At 38.3% G+C, this 22,440-nt stretch overlaps 1 protein-coding gene across 1 annotated transcript in view; it reads left to right on the top strand.

The window, feature by feature from the left end:
• The window catches only part of EPHB1 (EPH receptor B1), a 477,723-nt gene that overhangs the window by 342,534 nt on the left and 112,749 nt on the right, over nt 1-22,440 (top strand). The window contains exons 6-7 of the mRNA XM_036744089.1: nt 10,013-10,194; nt 20,360-20,522. Of these exons, the coding sequence (XP_036599984.1) occupies nt 10,013-10,194; nt 20,360-20,522 (345 nt within the window). The remainder of the gene's footprint in view (nt 1-10,012; nt 10,195-20,359; nt 20,523-22,440) is intronic.

The following is a 22,440-nucleotide window of genomic DNA, read 5'->3' as shown; positions in this document are numbered from 1 at the left end:
CATGAGAAAATGCTCTAAATCACCATTGATTGGAGAAATGCAAATTAAAACATCTCTGAGATACTACTTCACATTTATCGGATTGACTAACATGATGAAAAGGGAAAATGACAAATGCTGGCAAGAACATGGAAAAATTGGGACATGGATGCGCTGCTAGAGGAGTTGTGATTTAGTTCAGCCATTCCGGAGGAGAACATTACGGAACTATACCCAAAGGGCTATGAAACTATCATACCCTCTGACCCAGCAAAGCCACTACTAGGTCTATATCCCAAAGAGATCAAAGAAAATGGAAAAGGACCTATTTGTACAAAAATATTTATATTAGCTGTTTTTTTGGTGGCAAGGAACTGGAAGCATAGGGAATGCCTATCAATCAGAATATGACTGATCAAGTTGTGGTACATAATTGTGATAGAATACTGTTGTGCTATAAGAATGATGAGCAGCATGGGAAGACTTATATGAACTGATACAAACTGAAATTGGCAGAGCCAGGAGAACATTATACACAGTATCAGCAATATTGTAACAATGATCAACTATGGAACACTTGGTTACCCTGATTAAGACAGTAATCTGAGACAGTTCCAAAGAACCCATGATGAAAAAAGCTCTCCACTTCCAGAAAGAGAACTAATGGACTCTGAGTAATATTGAAGCGAACTTTAAAAAAATCCTTTCTTTATTTTTTCTTTTTTGTATGTGTGTATTTTCTTTTGCAACATGGCTGGTATGGAATATGTTTTACGTGACTTCACCTGTATAATCTATATCATATTATTTGCCTTCTCAAGGAGTAGGGGAGGGACAAGAGTGAGAAAGAGCTCAAAATTTTTTAAAATGTTAAAAATTTTACATAAAATTGGGGAATATTTAGCAAAATAAAAAAACTGAAAAGAATCCCTGAAAGGGCCAGCTTCTCTTATAAGAATTCAGCTTTCTGCCTCTTGGTCAAACAATGACCATAAGGCAGAAGTGGTCACTGGGAGCTCATCAGGGTAATTCCCTGTGTTCTCTCAGCAAGGGGCCTAAGGCACAGGTGAACCACTATGGGAGGGGATGTGTCCTCCTGTGATGTCTGCAAGTTGATTGAGGGAACTAATTATATTAATTAAGAGGTCCCCTGGTCATCCATACTATACTCATAAGCTTCTAGAGGATAGTGACTTCTTCATTTTCCCTTTGGGTCCTTGGCTAGGCACAGTACTTCATACGTGGTAGACACTTAAAAAAATGTTTGTTGAATTGAACAGAAATGAGCCAGGGACAGTATCATAGGCCTCACTGGTACATGGAAGACCTTCTTTCAGGTGCACATTGATCAAATTCATTAATCAGCACTGCTTGGAGACATTCAATCTGCTACAACCAAGTCAAGCTACATCTCTTAAGTTGTCATCTCTCCAATTTGTCCACGAGGATATTGTGAGAGGTCTTGTTAAATGCTTTGCTTAAACTTACATACACCAGGTTCATTGCAATCCCCCCTACTACTCTAATAACCGTTTTAGAAAAGGAAATGGAGTTAATCTGGCATATCTTCATTTTAAATGAACTCATGCTGGCTTTTAGTGATAATCACCAGCACTTTCTAAGGCTCAGAAGCCATAACTTTAATCGTCAGTTCTAGGGTTGTAGGAGTATATGAAACTTCAACTACTGTTCTGTAGAGACCATATCTTGTCTACTTTTGTATAGTTTCATTTGAAGATGTATTTTTTAAAAGAATCAAAATAGGGTCAACTTTCAATTATTATTGACACAATTTCTTATATGGAGCATATACTTGATTGTTGTTCTTCCTTCATTTTCAAACAGGACAAATGACGTTGCTGTAGGGTCAAGGTTCTTTGTATTCTGCTATGGCTGATCAGGCCAATGTTAGTTTGGAAGGCACAAATAGTTCTTTAGAACAATTGGGATGGAGATGCCTCTAGATTTGCACAACTCAAATTTCCTTTGTGCTAAATAAGTTCATAATTAATGTGCATTGGATTAATGAATGAATGATTTGTTTTAATGAAGGGGAAATTCAGATTATTCATATTATTCAGATAATTCTAAAATAATTTATATATGATTATATATGATTTTAAAATAGTATTTACATTTCATTGTGGGTCTATCTGAAGTTCTAAATATTTAAACTAAATACGGAAGCCATATTACGAAGACCTGGTAACTGAAAAGCAACACCATTTACTGTCATGCCTCCTTGCCTTGTTCCAAGCTGGACATTGGCATCACTTCTCAAAATGATCCTCCTTCTCTCTGTCTCTTGAAAACCAATCTGTCTGTCTGACTCATATCTTCCCTCAAGGCAAGGCACTGACATAATGATTTGAGTTTAAGAGGTCTTTTCTGAGGGCTAAACCAGATACCAAGCTCTGGTTTTGATTCAAACAAGAGAAAACAAAACACTAAAGGGGCAGCCCATTTTACATATGAGGAAACTGAGACCTAGACAGGTTAAGTAACTTGCTAAAGGTCATGCAGGTAATAAGCACTAGAGTCAAGTTTGGAACCCAAGCCCTTTCACCCTACAGCCCATTTTCTTTCCACTATATCCTTTAACTTATTAATGTGGTTTTATTTAGAGACAACTTAAATCAAGAGGAGATGAGAAAATAGAACAAAATAGATTTTCCCTCCACAAAATCTTTCAAAAGATACTTAATTTCATTGTTTCAGGTAGCCTGTCCCTTTGCCAATGTAGATCACTACCACTCCATGCCTCAGTAGACATTTTCATGGCTAAAACGAAAAAATCACCACCTGGCTGCTAACTGACAATGAGCCTTTCCAAACCCAACTAGACTGTTCCTTGAACTACACAGTCTATCACAAGGCCCATACACTAAGCCTTTCTACCCACCTTTCAAGCTTACTACGTCAGAGGCATCAGAGTACAGTGGGTAGCGTGTTGAACTTGGAGTGAGGAAGAACCAGGTTATGATTTTACCTCAGACACTCACTGACACACAAATGTACATAGGTGTACATATGTATATATGTGTGTATATACATACACACATATATACACATTGCATAAATGCGATATGCATGTATATATATATGCAGATGCATTTACATGTATAACCACATGTATATCATACCAGGTACATATATGTACATGTATACACACATACATGCCCACACACATACATGTGGGCATGTACGTGTGTGTCTGTATGTACCTAGCATGCTATGGTCTATGAGGTCTCAAGGAGTTGGACACTGTGTGTGTGTGTGTGTGTGTGTACACTTTAAAGGGCTAGACTTTGAGAATCTACAGTTACTTCCATCCTATGATGAGGCACAGGAACAGGGCTTAGGAATCTAATCATAGATAAGCATGAGTTGACCATATATCAAGCTTGTTTCATTTTTTACTTTGTATGACAAGAGCCTGGCATGGTGCCTGGCTCATAGAGGGACTTCAATCAGAGCTTGCAGATGGATTGATTGATTAGTTAGCTTTGATCCCTTTCTGTTTGTCTATGACTAAATGACAAAATTGATGTATGTGAAAGTCTAGGAGCACATATTTTAGACTGCATATTTTACCTGGATTCCAATCCTTCTCTTGTTTGGGATGACATACTATCTCGTATATAGTAGGCACTTAATAAAAGGTTGTTGGGTTAAACTGAATGGAAATGAACCACAGAAGTCCTGGCGGGAGGGGGCAGGGTACTCTATTTTCTTTTCAGACTGACATTGATCCATTAATCAGAACTCTCTGGGTCCATTCATTTTAGTAGTTCTTAGAATTCTTAGTTTCCTTCAAGTCTCTGTTCAGATGCTTTCTTCTATGTGAAGTCTTCCCTTCTCCTCCCAAAGTATTTGTGTTCCCTCCATCCTCAGATCATTTTGTATTTACTTATCTGTGAGCATATTCTTATCCCACCCCCAACATGTTTAAAGTCAAGGACCATTTTCCTTGTTTGTCTTATATCACTAATGCCCAGCACACAATATGTGCTTAATATTTTTTTAAGAATTTCATTATTAAATTGAATGTGACAATAGGTTTTATAGAAACATAGTATTTAATTTTCAGCAGTAACTGGTTTGGAACTAGAAAATTGTTTGGGAAAGCTATTTCTTTTCAAAAGAGGAAAGATTTTCTTCAATTTCGAGGAAAAAAAAGAAATCAGAGTTTTATTTTTCTCCAGAGACTTCTTTTCCTTTTTTCATTGGCAGAAAGGAGAACAAAGGAGGGAGTATAGAAAGGGCATAAAAACAGAGAGGTCATATCTTTCTTTTTCTACCAGAGGTTTCTTCATTATGTAGCAAAAAGAGCAATGGGCTCTGCATGTGTAAAGAGACACATGTGTGATGAGGGGCCTGCCTTTGTGTGTAACTCTAAGAGAAGCAGAATAGACATCTCTAGCCTCTTTTCCTCGCCCCTCCCAGAGGGATTTTCATTCCTGGCAAGAGGAGAAGCATGAAGTTGGGGCTGAGGCTACTGCACTATCCCCAGAGAGAGGGGTACTAGGCTAGAAGTCTATCTGTTTAGTCCCTCAAATATTAGCCTACATGATATGATTGGGTTCCACATAACTTCTAATTGTTTTGTCATTTCTGGGGGGAAAGAGGATTCCAAGATCTAGTCTGAGGCTTGACTTCTTTCCCACCTAATACTAGTTCTGCAAAGAATACAAGCAGCAAATAGCAAAGAAACTCATTTATCCATATCATAGCAAAATGGCAATCAGAAAAGGAACTCATAGGAGAATATTTACCAGACAATGTAGCATGAAGGATCTCTGTCATTGGGAGCAATATGATTCAACTCAACTGAGAGAGGGTCCTGGATCTCACCCAAGGGGAAGCTCCCCAAAGTCTCTGGGGTAGCAAGCTGGGAACAGAGACATGATGGAGACTACCAGCTCTTCTCATGTCTTCCCAAAGACATTTCCTTCAGCAGTTTCAAGTGGAATTGTCCTCTTCCATCCTCCTTCTCAAAGATGAAAATTAGGAAGACCCAAAGTGACTCCATACTAGAAGATTTGAAGCTTGACAAGTTCCAAAGGGGACTGGCCCTGAAGAGTCACAAAAAAGCCCAAAGGCTGGAGCCCTTTCAGCTCTCACCAACTCTATTCCACCCCTCCTGCAGGGGAGGGCCTTCATCTCATCTCCACTAATAAGGAAAGAGTCTAAAATCAATGGGCTTTGGGACAGGGTTTAGCAAGGCAATAAACACAACATCGATGATAATTGTGAATATGCCTATGTAGTTTTGTATCACAAAATATGAGAGACTCTCCATATAGAAGGTAGAAGAAGTAAAATATTTATCCAGACACCAGAGAACCAAATCCCATAGCCAAACAACCAACTCCCACAACCAGTAAGCCCACTTTATCATAACAAGAAACTTAAAACACAATATCATAGCATAGAGCTTCACCATCCCACAACAATCTACCCCCCTACCGGGGCCTTCCCCAAAACTCATTAACAGCCACCACACATCTGCTCTTTCCCTCAGCTCTAACTGCTCTCTATTTTCTGTGACATATTTTCCTTTTCCTCTCAGCACATGTGACTTAGGCTTCCTGTGACATAAACAGGTCATATGACCTATTAACAGGTGGGAAAGATCTTCAAATCTAAATCGTCATTACAGATTTACGCTTGTACTAATTAAGAGGGTATTGAGTGGAAAAATTGATAATCAAAGTTCTAAGAAACTTCTCTGTAAACAAGGTAGCCTATCACAGTCCAGAGGACTCTTTCTAAGAAACATGTAGCCAGCTGGTATGAGAAATAAGAGCTTTTGAAGACAACTTGACCTAAAGTATGAAAATGTAGGTGAGCTGGGGAGGGGTCTAATTCCAATGTAAGCATACCCAGATAGTTAGAAAGAAGCACTGTAATTCAGTTTGGTGGTAAAAGCAGAGTTACCTAAGCTGTGATTGATACTAGTCAATGCTGAGTGAGAAAGGTATCAAACTGTACCTTGGGCTTTGCATTCTTTAAAAACTTTCTTTTTTATTTTTCAACAAAATATTATAAAGTATTGGTTAAATTTATCTCCATTAATAATACTTTTTTTTAACAAAAATACATGCAAAAGCATGAAAAACTCTTTAATAAATATTTAGGCATTTGCCAATACCATGTAACAATATATTCTAATTGATGCTCATTTCTTTGAATGATGAAAAAACTGCCTAAAGCAAATTCACAATCTTAAATTTATAAAGTGACAACAGTAAATGTCACATAGATATATTCCATGGAGGCTTTGAAGGTACAGTATAGAATGTGGAAGCAATGACCTTCATCACAGCTAACGTAGCAGGACTAAGCTGAACAACCTTCTGTGGTGGAACACTTACTGAAGACTCATCAATTACCCACCTTTTCTAAGAGAAAGACAACACTCATTTATTATTTCCAGACCATTTTCATTTCATGATGCTATGTGAAAACATTTGAAACAGGAAATAACTAATATTATTTCCAAACATAGATTTCTGAATCACAGATTTTGAAATTATTACCCTTCTTCTCTCAAGTGCTTTTGTTTATGCCATCTTTTCTTCATTTGCATTCTCAACTTCATTATTGCCAAATGTCTTATTGTGGAAACTTTTCTATTGTGACAATGCTTTCTTGAGAGATAATTTTCCTTTGAAGTACAATGAAACTCTAAGTCCAACCTTAAGAAACCAGAGAGGATTATTTTTTGTTTTACTGGAAATTTCTCCCTACTCCAGCTATATTTTTATATATACAGTTCCTTCTTTTGTGATCTTTATTTCCTCCCATCCAACACACACATACACACACAACACACATGTTTGTGTGTATATGTGTAAATGTATACACATAAGTGCATATGTAGGTACATATGTGTATACACATACATACACATAACACATACGCAATACATATATACACACATGCATATATGTACACACATCTGGCAAGGAGATACACAGGTATCTGTGTGTATAAATGTATGATAAATGTATGTATACAAAGATATGTGTATACATATGTATGTATACACAGATGTGTGTGTGTGTGTTTGCGTGTGTGTTGTGTGTATTGCCCTGTTAGGCTAATCTTCTTCAAAGCTTTTATCACTAGATACACCCTCATTAAATCCTACCATCCCAACTGACTATCATACTTATCTCGTTTCTTCTTGGCTAAACTCCTTGAAAAATCAGCCTACATTCAGTCCCTCCTCCACTTACTTCTCATTCTCTTCTGAGCCCTCTACAATCCAACTTCCAACCTCATCATTCAATCCAAAATACTTTCTCCCAAGTTACCAATGATTCATTAATTACAGTGTCCAGTGGTCTTGTCTCAAAACTCTTCTTTCTTTACCCTTCTGTAGGATTTTGCATTGATAACTGCCTTCCTTTCCCAGATAATCTCTTTGCTTTAGTTTTTGTGACACCCCTCTCTCCTCGCTCTCTCCATAACTTGTGTGACAGTTCCTTCTCGATATCCTTGGTTGGATCCATCTTAAGCCCACTATTAAATGGTGGTGTCTCCCAAGGTTTTGTCTAAGTCTACACCCATTTCTCTTTTCTCTCTGTAATCTCTCTCTTGATGATCTCATTAACTCCTTATGATCCAGCTATTTTTATGCTGATGGCTCCCAAAGGCACATATCCAACCCTGGGCTCTCCCCAATATCACATTACCAACTGCCCTTTGGACACTTTGAACCTGATGTCTCAGAGGCATATTAAACTCAGTCTATCCAAAGAAGAGCTTGCTATCGTCCCTCCCCCCACCCCACAATTTACATTTAAATATATGAAACTTCAATGTATAAAATGTTGTAGCAATTTTTAGTCAGTCTTTCTAATCCATCAACAAGATTCTTTTTTTTTTTAAACTCCGTTATCCTGGTCCTTTTTTTCTTGTTGCTTTACATTTAAAAATAAAAACTCAAACCTCTTCAGAGGTCAGGTTTAGTCAGTTATCTACTATTACTCTTTAAATTTCAAACTCCATGAAGACGGAAACTTGTCTTATTTAAACTGTGTAACTTTCCCAGTATCCAGCAGTGCTCTGGACACTCAATAAATCCCAGAGCCTCCCTATTACCTCCAGGATCAAATATAGTCTTCCATTTGACATTTAAAGCCCTTCAAAACTGGGCCCCTTCCTATCTTTCCAAGCTCCTTACATTTTTCACCCTTCCATGTATTCTACAATCCAATTACACCTATTGATTCTCTTGGACCATCCCCCATGCCAGGAATGATCTCCTTCCTCACCCCTGTTCTCTGGCTTCTCTGGTTTCCTTCAAGAGGCAGGTCAAATCCTACCTTTTTCAGGAGGCTTTCTCTAGCCTCTCTGCCCAAACCCCACCCCCACCCCAATGCCAGTGCCTTCCTTCTCTATTCATTTAGTGTATATTCCATACTGTATTTATGTCCATTTATACTGTGTGTGTATATGTGTGTGTATATATATATATGTAGTGTGTGTATATATATATATGAGAGAGAGTGTATATATGTGTGTATGTATATATATATATATGTATGTATGTGTATATATATGTATATACACATATATATATATATAGTTAATTTCATGTTGTCACCCCTATTAAAATGGGTGCGGAGACACTCTTTCCCCCTTTCCTGTAATTCTAAGCAAAGTTCCTAGAACACAGTAAGTGCTTAGTAAAGGCTTTCTAACTGATGGACTGACTTAATGAATATTTGTTAAAACAAATTGGACACATATGTTGACCTAAGGCTGGCTATGCAGTTGATCCTCCTCCTTCCCTTTATTCTTAAATTCTCCTCATTTTATGGTAGACATCCTTATTCCACCCTTTCCCCTTTACCTATGTCTACTCATCAGTTGACCAGGGAGATTATGAAGTGCTGATACTAAAAAACGAATTGTAGTGAGACAGCATCAAGGCATGATTTCTATAATCTTTTTTCTCTTTCTATCCAGTAACTGGCATCAACAAAGAGTTTTAATATATGTGTGTTGGGTGAGAGGGGAGTAGGGAACATAGAAAATTGCATGAGCCATAAGGAGGTTGTCTGAAGAGAACCAACAAGTGTTTGGAAACAGGTAAATTGAGATCAGATGCCAGGGAGGGCATAAGGTTATCCTTCTATTCCTTCAAGCAATGCCAGTATTAGTGGCAGCATTAGCTGCACCAGCAGCAGCCAGCTAGATGGCTAGATGGATAGAGTGCTGGAACTGGAGTCAGGAAGACCTGAGTTCAAATCTGGCCTCAGACACTCCTAGTTGTATGACTCTGAGTAAATCTCTTAACCCCTATTTACCTTATTCCAGTGGAGAAGAAAATGGTAAACCACTCCAGTATCTTTGCCAAGAAAAACCCGTACGGGGTTGTGAAGAGTTGGACGTGACTAAACAGCAGTAGTCGTAGTAGCAGCAGCTGTACACAGTCGCCAAAATTCAAATACTTGTAGAAATGTATTTTAGATAAATTTTGTGTTTATATTAGAGGTGATAACTAGCAGTTAGAAAAGAATTTGGAGGGGGTGGGGAAGGGGCAGTGGAAAAGGCGCTGAATGTCGAGTCAGAGGACCTGGACTTGGATCCTAGCTATGCCATTTGCTATCTGTTTGACTTTTGGGCAAGTCACTTCATATCTCTGGGCCTCAATTTCTCCATCTGTTAAAAGGGTGGTGGTAGTATTCTCAAGGTCTCTTTCAATTTTAAATCAAAGATTTGATGTTCCTATGAAGATCCTATATTTCTTTAAGAAAGACGAGAAAATGCTACCAAATACTTTGTCTAGAAACTTTCTGATAAAAGGACAGGGTAGAATCAAAACTTTGCTTCCAACTCTTCCTAAATTCTCCTTTCTCCAAATTCTGGATAAGCCAGGATAGTCCTGGAGGAGAAAGAAATAGAGCGGAGATTTTGGTCGTTGTGGTTGTTTCTTGTATTCAAGCATCTTACTTTAATCTGTCATTATAAAGACACTCGCTTCTGCTACCTATGCTCTCCTCTCCTCTCTCCACAGCTCCCTCCACAGTTCCCATCATGCACCAGGTAAGTGCCACCATGAGGAGCATCACCCTGTCATGGCCACAGCCGGAGCAGCCCAATGGCATTATCCTGGACTATGAGATCCGTTATTATGAGAAGGTGAGCCGGATCTGCACTCCTGACATTAGCAGCACTGTGGGCTCAAGACCAGCCACCGTAAGCCTGAATATAATCAGAAGGGAAAAGGGGAGGGATTGGAGGAGAGTTCCTGAAGGAGGGAAAAGGCAGTGGCCTAAGGCTGTCTCGAATTATTTCTTAATGCAGAACTATTTCTATACTGGCAAAAATGAAGTATCCATATATACATATATTAAAATAGATATAATACATAATTATATATTATAGAAAATATAATAAATATGTATTATATATTATTTACATAATAAACATAAATAAATATAATACATAATAATATATATTAATATATATGGATACCTCTTATACTTATGTATTTTGTGTACTACACACACACACACACACACACACACACACACATCTACACATATAAAACCGAAGGATATGGTGCTTTCATGCTTTCTCTACAGGCACAGTAAAATACGTACTAGAGCCCTGACTGCTCTGGTGTACTTTATTTGTGGTTAATTCACTGGGACAGTAGGGAAAGGTTCATATATCTCAAATCATGTACTGAAGTAGAAACAACTTCACTACTGACTAGTTAAAGCTGTTTCAACGTTACAAAAACTCTCTAGGAAGAGTCATTAGTTTTATTGAGACTACAGCTATATCTTTGCTGCTTGCCTGATAAGGGAGACTCGTTAGGATCATAGCATCAAAAAGTGAAATATGTGAAATTGCTCACAAACATGTTTTTTTTGTAGCTAGGGCTGTCCTATGGCTGTAACTACACTTCCTATACCAATAGCAATTTGAAAAACAACAAAAAACCCAAACATATGTATGCGCGCATGTGCACATGCACACATGTATGTACACACATATACACACACACGCACACACACACACACAAGAGAATGAAATTACTTAGGAATTGTGTGACCTTGGGCAAGTCACTTAATTTCCTATGGGCTTCATTTTCTTTGCCTCTAAAATGAGGGCCTTGGATTGCTACCTCTAAGGTTCCTTTTCACTCTGAGATCTCCTTGATACCAATGCGATGAAGTAAGAAAAAGTACTGCATTAGGAAATCAGGACCTAAGGGTCCAGCCCCCTCCTGTTGGTCCCCCACCATCCCATTCCTCAACTAACAATATGTAGGACATTGGACATGTCATTTTATTTCTCTAGACCTTCTTTTCCTCATTTATAGAGAGGAAGTAATTTTATGTTATTACATTACCCCATAATTATGGGAGGTAAGGGATGGCTGCACCATACAATTACTCAAAATCCTTTCCAACTCTGGAATCTCATAAATCTATAGTTTTATGAGAAATTTATGAGAAGATATTATTTTATAAGAAAGTGAGCAATTTAGCTGTGTCTAGACAACATGAGCAATGTACAAGGTTAGGTGGTTATCTACTATTGCCTACAGCCCTTTGCAAACTTTAAAGGCCCATATAAATGCTACCTCTTTTTATTATTGTTAAACCACAAATTTCACAAAGGCCATGAGAGACTGCAGGTGATTGAAACGTTCTATTTTACCCATCACAGGACTCTGAACACAGCAAGTTCCTAATAAATGTTTGTTGAATTTTTAAAAATCTGCTGCACTGGGGCTGGAAGCATGATCAATCCAAATCATTCAGGAGATTTGTAGAAACTAGAATGGAGCTGAATCAATGATTCTTAAGTGTTGCCCAAGTGACAGAACATTATAGGGGTGGGGAGGGGGAAATCTAATTTCCCCCTAAAAGGAGGAAATCTTCTTTTCTTTCTTTCCTTCTTCTTCTTCTTCTTCTTCTTCTTCTTCTTCTTCTTCTTCTTCTTCTTCTTCTTCTTCTTCTTCTTCTTCTTCTTCTTCCTCTTCTTCCACTTCTTCTTCTTCTTCCTCTTCCTCCTTCTCCTCTTCCTCTTCTTCTTCTTCTTCTTCTTCTTCTTCTTCTTCTTCTTCTTCTTCTTCTCCTCCTTCTCCTTCTTCCTCTTCCTCTTCCTCTTCCTTCTCCACCTCCTCCCCCTTCCTCCTCCTCTTCTTCTTCCTCTTCTTCCACTTCTTCTTCCTCTTCCTCCTCCTCCTCCTCCTCCTCCTCCTCCTCTTCTTCTTCTTCTTCTTCTTCTTCTTCTTCTTCTTCTTCTTCTTCTTCTTCTTCTTCTTCTTCCTCCTCCTCCTCCCCTCCCTTCTCCTCCTCCTCCCCTCTTCCTTCTTCTTTTTCTTTTTCTTTTATTTTTGTATATGCTAGAGATTTCTTTAGTTGACAACCAAGCAGCCAAAGAGCCTTCTGAGCTCACAAGAATGGAATTTAGGCTAGTACTATTGTCTGAGTCAATTATCTACAGAGTTCAAAATTTCCAGAAACTTACAGGGGATAATTTCAGTAGTACCAAAAAACAAACAAACAAAATTTTGCTCCTTTTCCTTGCCCCCCATTCTCCCACCAAATATAAACAAACAAAATTAAAAAAAAAAACTTTCCTCTCCCCAGCCCTATAATTAGCCATTTATTCCTTTGGCTTAAGGATTTTTCCATTTTACTACCAAAAATAACTCTCAATATCATAGCATTAGAACTCAAAAAGAACTTTAGAAGCCATCCAGTCCATTCCCCTCATTTTATAGATGAGGAATTGAAAGTAAGAGAAGTTAAATGATTTGCCCAGGCTCACGCAGTCAATGTCTGAGGTAGGATCTGAATAGACCTTTTCCTGAAATCATCCAACACCATTTACCAGTCCATTAAAGTTAATTGATTTATCAGACCAAATTTCTAAAGGGGGAGGGTGAAGAAAACAAGATGGCACCGACTACCTATGCTGGGAATATGAGGGAGAAGGGGGCCCATGAAAGGAGAGGAAGAAAGCAAAAGGGAGAGCATAAGGTGATGGAAGAAGACAAACCTTGCTTATTGCATTGGAGGAAGAGTGTTATTGGAGGAAAAGGCACTGGACTCAGAGGACTTGGGTTTGCATCCCACCTACTTAGTCTTTATGTGATCTTGGGCAACCAAATCACTCTCTATTGGCTTCAGTTTCTTCATCTGTAAAATGGAGAGGCAAGAATAAATGCTTTCTGAATTCCCTTTGAAGCTTAAATTCCCATAATTTTTGCCCAGATCAGCCCATTCACCACCTCTGTGCTCCATAAATAGGGCTGACATGTTCTTAAACAAAATGATGAAACTCACTCTTGTTATCACCTTCTCACCTCTATACTATCCCACCACCCTGATAGAAGTTAAAATCTCCTCCAGGTGCAAGCTGCAATTGCTATTAATTCCTGCTACTGAAGGAAGGCTTATTTTCTCTGTTAATGCAACTTCTCCTGCTTGTCTATAATTTATACTAATTACCAACACGGGCATGCAACAGCTCACTGCCTGAGGCTTTTTCTACACCTCAGTGAAGCACATTATTTCTCTAAACTCCAGAGAATAGAGTAGTTTTCTTCAGAGGCAGGGGGATTTCTGTGCCAAGGCACCAGCCTGTTCAGCAGTATTTTGGCAAATGATCCTGCAAGTTATGCCTTTGTATGTCACTATGGAACTTTTTGATTCCATTTTGAAATAAAAATCTTTGGCTATTAAATTCATGAAGCTGTCCCAAACCATCCCCAGTGTGGCAAGAAGAAAGGATTATATGGTGAAAGTTCTTCAAAAACATATGAAGGGCTATGTAAAAAGGATGTGGTGGCATTAGTATTGGCATTCTCAATATTATTTTGTTAACAACAGCAATAACAAGTAATAATAATACTTTGCTCTTTCAAAAGAACCAAGATTTCAATGGTGTAGCCATCCCCTTCACTGATGTTAGATCACTAGTCCTCCACTTCTAATTAGACAATCTCCATTGCTGCTGAAGAATGTACTCAGCTGGTGTCCAACTTTCTGGTAATGAGCTTTTCTAGCTAAGCTAGACCAGTCTTCTGAGGACAAACAAAAGTCTGTCATTGGCCCATATTGGAATTCTTTGCAGAAGTAGAGCTGTTAGTCTGCTGGCATAGCAGGATAGAAACCAAGCTCACCTGCCTATAGTTCATTTGACCTTCACCTTTATCATTATTCTCAATTCAACCCATCAGCTCAGTTGAATAGATCATTGGGCCAGGAATGATGACCTGAGTTAAAATCCTACCCCATGTGACCTTGGGCAAAAAAGTCATACTTTATCACTTTTTACCTCAGTTTCCTTATCTGTAAATGGGGATAATAATAGCTTCTAACTCCTAGGGTTGTTGTGAGGATCAAATGGAGATGATATTTGTAGCACTCTTTAGCACAGTACCAGGCACATAGTATGTGCTATACAAATGCTAGCTATCATTATTGTTATTATTAATCCAAATCACTCATGCTCAATGAATATGTATTAAGTATGAGCTATGGGCTTTATTAAGAATGAACACCATACTAGGTACCCAGGATACGAAAAAAAAAATGAAAGTCCTTGCCGTTCAGGAGATTACATTCTACTGGTTTTAACAATACTGTTAGTTTTGTTAATAATGTTGTCACTTTCAATATTTCCATCCTTCAACATGAGAGGAAGTGAGTATTCCTCTGATACTGAGCCTCTTAGTCATTGCTTCAAATGGACCAGCCAAGCTATTGCATCCACCCACATGCTCTGATTTGACCCTGTAGTCCTAGCTTTAGATGACTGTCTAAAATTCCTAAAGTTCAGCTCAGTAAATGTCTGCAATTCTAGTTCTAAATTCCAAAGGCTACCCTGAAGGAATAAATCCTGTTTGTTTGGTTTTTATGTGCCTGCCTATCATTAATAATATATGTCTATGCCTTTATATGTCACTCTGTAGCATTGTCTCCTTGGATCCTTACAATAGCATCTTGATTTAGGAGAGGAGGTTATAATGGAGCGGAAAAGACTTGCTGCTGGGTTATCAGAGGGCTCAGGTTCAAATCCTCCTTCTGACATTTAATCTGTATGGCTTGGAACCAGAGGCCTGTAAGGATTGATCTATGGTTAAGTGAATGCAAATGTAGTTATCTGCATTTATACATGAGGAAACTGAGGCTTAAGAAGTTGAAGTTTGTCTTACTCAAAACCCCTAATGTCTAATGAATGGCAAATGTGTGACTTAAACCCTGGTTTTTTGACTCTAAGTCAGATGTTCTTTCTGTTATATCACACAATTTCCTTATTAATTGTCCCTGCTTAGAGTTTCCCCCTATGAGGATAGATTTTTTTTACTATTTTGAATCTCATGTTGTTATCCTCGTGTTGCCATTTTTAATCTCCTAGGCTTCCTTCTCCCTCTGCTGCTCTCTCTTCTCTTATGCCTTTGTCACCTCTCAGTTTCAGCTCCTTTGAACAGAATTAATATGCATCTCACCTCCCTACAAGCTCATTAATAAAGAAGTCAAATGGTACCAAGTTAATGACAGTCCCGGTGGCTCCATCCTGTTCATCTCCTTTCCTGTTTTAACACATTTTCATTTATCTTCCCCCTTTGTTTACTCCTGTCACACTTTTCCCTCTTTATATCAGTGCTCATAGGCAGGCCATGGATGGAGAAGCCACATTTGCTCTTGGCTGCCTCAAAGATTAAGCATTTAGAGGTTTAATATATCTTCATAATAATCTCTACTAGTCTGGGCTGGTTCTGGCTTTGGGAATTTCAACCCCTTAAATTCCAAGCTCATTTTCCCAATGAAACTCTATTTCAGTGCATGATAATGTCTTATGCTTGATAGGTTGGATCAAATGATGAGACTCTAGAGCATGGTATGCTCCTATGTGTTTGTGAAACTAGCCTTGCCAGATATAGCCTTGCCAATCAATTTGCTTTCATTTCCCAAGTCTAATAATAGTATGAGGCAGGATAGTGTAGTGGATAGAGAAAGGTGGCTTCAAATCCAAGAGGACCTTTGTTCAAATCCCACCTTTGACATGATATAATCTTGAATAAAGCATTTATCCTCAGTGCTCTAGGCAACTCACTAAGATCTCCCTTGGTAAGGAGGGTCTCCTCATCTGGGAATTTCCTATACAAATGAAATCCAATCCCTAAATACAATTTGGTTTGGTACAAGCATTGGTCCTTATTCTAAATCCAGTACACCTGGAATAAAGGCTAAGCTAATGAAAAATTGTGAGCTAATGTTTGGTAAGAGGTAGTGAGGCATAGTGGATTAAGTAAGCAGACACTGAATGAAGAACATCTAGGTTTGTCTCTGAGCTCTGTCACATGCTAGTTGCGTGACCCTACTCAAGTCACTTAAACTCTCAGTGCCCTGTGCAATTCTTAATTAGTATAAGTTACAGAGACATAGCTAATCTGTATTGGAAGGAAGGACTTCTTTCACCAGGAGTTCCCTATAGACATTAGTCTATCACTTGTCCACACTACCAAAAAGTTTGGTAATCAACACAAATTCCATGGTACCAAATTATATTATAAAAAGACTCTCAAATCTCAAATAATGCTCCATTTATTGAAATAAATATTGGATTCAACAAGAGCTTATCAAAACAAAAGAACTTAACCTGTTCCTTCAGGATTACTTAAACGGGATTTGATTCATATTGTTAAGGTTATATATGGGTTTTCTCAGTTTCACTTCATCAGTTGGATTAGTACAAAGAGTGCCCTGGTAAATGCTTCAAAAAATGACTCTGTTGCCAATGATAGCAAAGGAATACTCATAGATGCTAAGAATTTAGAATTAGAGGAGGTATCAGAGGTCGCTCTGTCCAATCTCCTACACAGTGAGTTTAGCATTTCTGACTTGTAGTTATCCAGCCCCTGCTTAAATATGCCTAGTGAAGACTATACTTCTACCTGGAGCAACTTACTCCACTGACGGACGGCTCTGATTGTTAGAAAGTCCATTCTTATATTAAGCCCAAATTAACCTCTTTCCAAATTCTACCATGGCTTTACTGAGAATAGCATAAACAAAGTAAATTCCTTCTTCTACAAAATAGTCCAAATATTTGAAGACAAAAATCATCTCCTCTTATTTTTCTCTTTTCCTGGTGAAAAACCTTTAGTTGATTCAACTTTTCTTCTTAGGACATGATTCCTACAGTCCTTGTAATCTTGGGCCTTTGCAGGTTCTCTTGTTTACCAGTGTATCTCTTCAAATGTAATACCTAGGAATTAAATGGTATATTCCAGGTATATTCTGACCAGAACATATGAGAGAAGATACTTGTAATCTAATAATATGGATTTGTAATCTAAATATAATGTAGACATCGTAATTCTATTAAGCTTGAGATTTCAAGATTTTTTAAAAAGTATATGTCATATCATACTGTTAACTCATGTTAAGTTTGCCATCCTAAAACCTCAATCTTTTTAAGAAACTCTTGAGATCAAGTCAGGCCTCCTTCATCCTAAAGTTCTGTAATTAATAAATTTTAGAACCTTAGTCCCAGGCTTAGTATTTATTCCCTAGTGAATTTTGTTTTATTGACTTTAGCCCAGGGATCCAGACTTACTTATTGAGATCATTTTGAATCTTGATTCTATTCCTCCTGTATCATCTGCAGCTGTGTTGATCAGTCCTTCTACATATGTCTCTTCTGCTAAATCACCCATTAAAATGTTAAGCAGAAGAAAGTAAGAGCCCTGGGAGGACTTTGGTATGCCAAGTGAGACCTTCCTTGTGATGAACAAACCCTTAGATGTGCTAGGCCCCGTGGTAAAGGGGATGATTGAGGTACAAAAGAAGTATAAATGATGAGAAATATAAATGATGGCCCCTGTACACTAGAGGCTTCTAATCTACTTAGGAAGAAAAGATATACACATGAAGCAATTAGAAAACAAGATAATTTATGCCACGGTACTAAATTGTGCAGCACAGACAATTAGCTCAAAGGATAGGGTCTAATAAGGTGCTGATTTTACGGCAGAGCTAATAAGCATTAAAGGAGCTGAATAAGAAGAGCTTGTTGTAAACTAAAATAATGAGAGGAGGATTTACAGAAGAGGTGAGGACTTGAGCTAGGATTTGAAGGATTGATGGATTTTATTACATAGAGAGAAGATACAGAGTTTTTTTTTTTTTTTTGGTTTGTGAAAGGGGAAGATGAGGCAGAGTTAAATGACTTGCTCAAGGTCACACAGCTAGCAAGTGTCTGAGTCTGGATTTGAACTCAGATCCTCCTTACTCCAGGGCTGGTGCTCTATTCACTGTGCCACCTAACTGCCCCTGACAAGATATAGTTTTCCAGAGATGGGCGATAATGTCATTAAGTGGAAATAGTAATCAGTACAACCAAGTAAAACTAATATATAAAGGCCTACTAGGTGCCAGGCAGTGAGGGTACAGACACAAAAATGAAACAATCCCCAACTTTAAGGACATTTAATTGCATTCCCTCTATTGGAGAGATATTCCAGAAGAGAATTTATAAGGAGCGACCTGGTAAGAGGGAGGAAGGGAATGGTAAGGACACTGGTAGAGGGTTCATGTTAGGGAACAGTGCAGAGATACGATTGTATGGATAAAAGGGAGCTAGATAAAAAAGAGGTTTGAATGTTAAATGAAAGAGTTTGGAGCTAATCCATCAGGAAATAGGGAGATGTTTGTTAAGTTTTTATTAGAATAAGATAATGAAAGTATTTTAGGAGAAGCGATCTAGTGGTCTCTTCCTCCTCCCTCTCCTATTTCAACAGTGTTAAAGACTGCACACTTCCTAGACCAAGTACAAACATTAATTTAACTTCTGGCATATATAATGTGAGATCTTTGTCCAACAACCAGTAAGCTGATATACAACTGAAGCCACGGAACTATATCTTTATTAACAGTATTGCTATAAATGAAACTTAAAGACACATAGGAGCTGTAGCTATGGTACCAGTTCTACTCATGCATCACATAAAGAAGTTGGTGGGGGAATATATCTGCCCAAGAACGTATTGGTTCATACATTTCCAAATGTCCATCTGGACAGGATGGATGAGAGAGAATGCAGGTGTGGTCAAATTTATTCAAGAAGATAAGCATCCATTCAAAGGAAAGGAATACAATAGTGACCTGAAGAATTACATGAAGAGCTCAATGTTGAGTCTAAGAATCATGCATGTTCAAAGAAACGAGGGAAGTAGCCAGTAGACAGGGATGAATTGGAGATGTTAGAGAGATAGAAGCACAGGAGTGTGTTGAGATAAAGAGATGGGTATGTGCAGTAAGTGACAGAATGTTTTTATTCCTTATGGCAAAGTATGAGGAGGATTGAGGAGGATGAGGAGGAGGAAGAGGAGGAGGAGGAGAAGGAGGAGGAGAGAAAGAGAGAGAGAGAAACAGAGAGGCAGAGACAGAGAAAGACAGAGACAGAGAGTGACAGAGAGTGACAGAGACAGAGAGTGACAGACTCTTTAAGGTTTGCAAAGCACTTTAGATATGTTATCTCATTTGATTTAATAGATGTAAAAGCACTTTTTAAAAACTGAAATCACTAGATAAGCATTAAGTACTCATGTAAATGATGCATAGTTTGGCATGCTCTTTGACCTACCTGATAAGGAAATATATGTATGTATGTATATATGAATGAATCACCCCTGTACTAAGATAACTCAGCCAATTCCCTAAGTTCTTTTTATCCCGTAGATATCTCTGCTGTAGTAACATGGCATAGTGGACAGTGAGCCAGCCTCAAGTCAGGATGACCCAAGTTCAAGTCCCATATATTGTCTCTGCGACCCTGGGCAAGTCACTTAAACTTCCAATGTGCTCAGGCAAATCTTTAAAAGCACTGGCTGATCCACATTGGGCTGGAGGATTTTCTCACCAGAAAGTCACTATAGCTTTGCAGTCACAGGTATGAACCAAAGAGGAAAACCTATATTCAAATAAAACATAAATATCTATGGAAAGTAGTAGAGAATAATCATAGTGACACATTCCATACGTATGTTCTTTCTTTTTGAATAGATCCAATCTTCTTTATGAGGCAAATCATTTAGCTTCTCATTGCTCCAGTCAAGTCTCTAAAATGCTATGCTATGGAGACTGAGAAGGTCCTGTGCTGCATTAGTAGAGGGAGCTTCCCTACAGGCATTTCCCTACACCAATGAAATCACAGATCTATTCTCCATCTCTACAATTTATCACATGCAAGAGGTGACAAAATGGTTATCTTACCCTATGTGCTATAGAGGAAAACAGGATGTCAGATGTAAGTTTTGGTGGGCAGATACATTTCTTGCTTCTCTGTGTGACCAATGAACACTTTTCCTCCTCTCTATATTATGAAGGAACAGAACGAGTACAACTCTTCAATGGCAAAGAGTCAGACCAATACGGCTCGGATTGACGGGCTTCGACCTGGCATGGTTTATGTGGTTCAAGTGCGAGCTCGAACAGTAGCCGGTTATGGCAAATACAGTGGGAAAATGTGCTTCCAGACACTGACAGATGGTGAGTGGGGTGCTTGGCCAGTGGAAGAAGAGGGTGGGGAGAAAATGTAAAAGAGGACAGAGAGAAATTGCACTGGCTGCTAAAATGTCAAGCTATAATTGGGTTTAAGTTAAATTCTCTCTTCAGAGTCCTTTTCCCAATAGGACAACTTGGAGAGGACCTAGTGGTGTGCAGGGATATTTGATTAATCACCAGCTGGAAGAGGAATCTGTTTTCAATCTTTTAGTTATGTTTCTCCTCCCTCCTACTTCATCCCCAGTATTTAATTGAATTTGGGTTTGAAGCTTGTTTCCACATGATGAACATATGGGAATCTGTTTACTTGTATATCAAAACTGACCTGAATACTCCTGCTATTCAATAAAACAGAGATAAAATAGGGGGAAAGGGGACTTTTAGAGTAGTGGCTTTTGAGTGAACATCAACCTGACTCTTCATTCTTCAAATCACTTCTCATTTATAGGGTACCACAATGACCTTAGAGTGAGAGGACCTTGGTTCAGAACCTGTATCTGATGCTACCTGTATGAGATTGGGCAAATCGTTTCACATTCCTAGGACTCACTTTCCTCACCTGTAAAAATGAGAGTGCTGGATGAGGACTGATTCTTCAGTCCTTTCTGGCTCTAGAGCTATGATCCTATTACTCATCTCTTCATTATGGGTCTGTGGATGTTAATACTAATAATAACAAATGCAACAGCAGCATGTGTATAGTACTTTAAGGTTTGCAAAATACCTTACAAATATTATTGCATTTTATCCACACAATAACCCTTGAAAGTAAGTGCTAGCATCATTCCCATTTTACAGTCAAGGGACCTGAGGCAGACAGAGCTTCTTTGACTTGTCCAGGGTCACACAGCTAGTAAATATCTGAGGCCAGATTTGAACTCAAGTCTTCTTAAAGTCAAGTGTAGTACACTAACCACTATGCCTCCTAGCTGTGTGAACCTAGAACCTTCTTGAGTAATCCCAAGTCCCCCGGAAAGAGCAGGCAGACTTGGCTCCCTAAGGATCTGACTGATGTGACACAAAGTTCAAATCTAGCCTCAGGTACTTAGAGGCTGTAATATCCTGGGCAAGCCATTTCATCACTGTCTCCCTGAGTTTCCTCATCTGTTAAAAACATTGGACTAATAACAGCTAGCACCTAATTCCCAGGAGTGCTGTGAGGATAAAATGAGGTGATATTTGTAAATTGCTTAGCAAACTTTAAATATATATGTATACATGTATACATATTATATATATATATATGCAATATACACATATATATTTAATAGTACATATAGTATACAATGCTATATATATTTAATATTATAAATAATACATGATGCTATACAGATGGTAGCCATTATAATTTCACTCCTCTATAACCCAAGGTTTAGTTCAAAGAACTCCATTATGAGATGGTCACCATTTTTCCATTGAAACTATTTCCAATCCAAACAAGGAGGCTTCTAAAGAGAAAAAAAAAAGTCCCACCTTGCTTTTTCTCAATCTAGTGCTTTCTTCCCTTTGATTTGTAAGTGTTCTCATTAATAATTCTTAAAGTCTTATTTCCCCAGTTGCTGTTTTCTTTCTTTGTAGCTTTGCCAATGGTTATTTTGTGTGTTCAGATGCCTTCTTCTTAAGTAGAGGCTTAGCAGAGTCTTCCTTTGAGGTATTCAAATTAATCAACTGAGGTCCAATCAGCCTCACTCCTTAAAGCATTTTAGATTTCATAGGAAGCAGAAAAGAAAGCCAAGGGAAGATATTGATCTTCAGCTCTTATCTAATATTCTTTAAGGTATATTTTAGGTGAATACTATGTCCCTTCAGGAAAAAAAAGGGAAAGGTGGAGAACTGAAATTGGACAAATTACTAAGGAGCACTTAGGATGCTGAAAGTTCCAGCCCCTCCTATCCCAGAATTC

This window comes from Trichosurus vulpecula, chromosome 2 (genome assembly GCF_011100635.1).
Source record: "Trichosurus vulpecula isolate mTriVul1 chromosome 2, mTriVul1.pri, whole genome shotgun sequence".
NCBI lineage: Eukaryota > Metazoa > Chordata > Mammalia > Diprotodontia > Phalangeridae > Trichosurus > Trichosurus vulpecula.
This window is presented reverse-complemented; position numbering and strand designations above follow the sequence as displayed.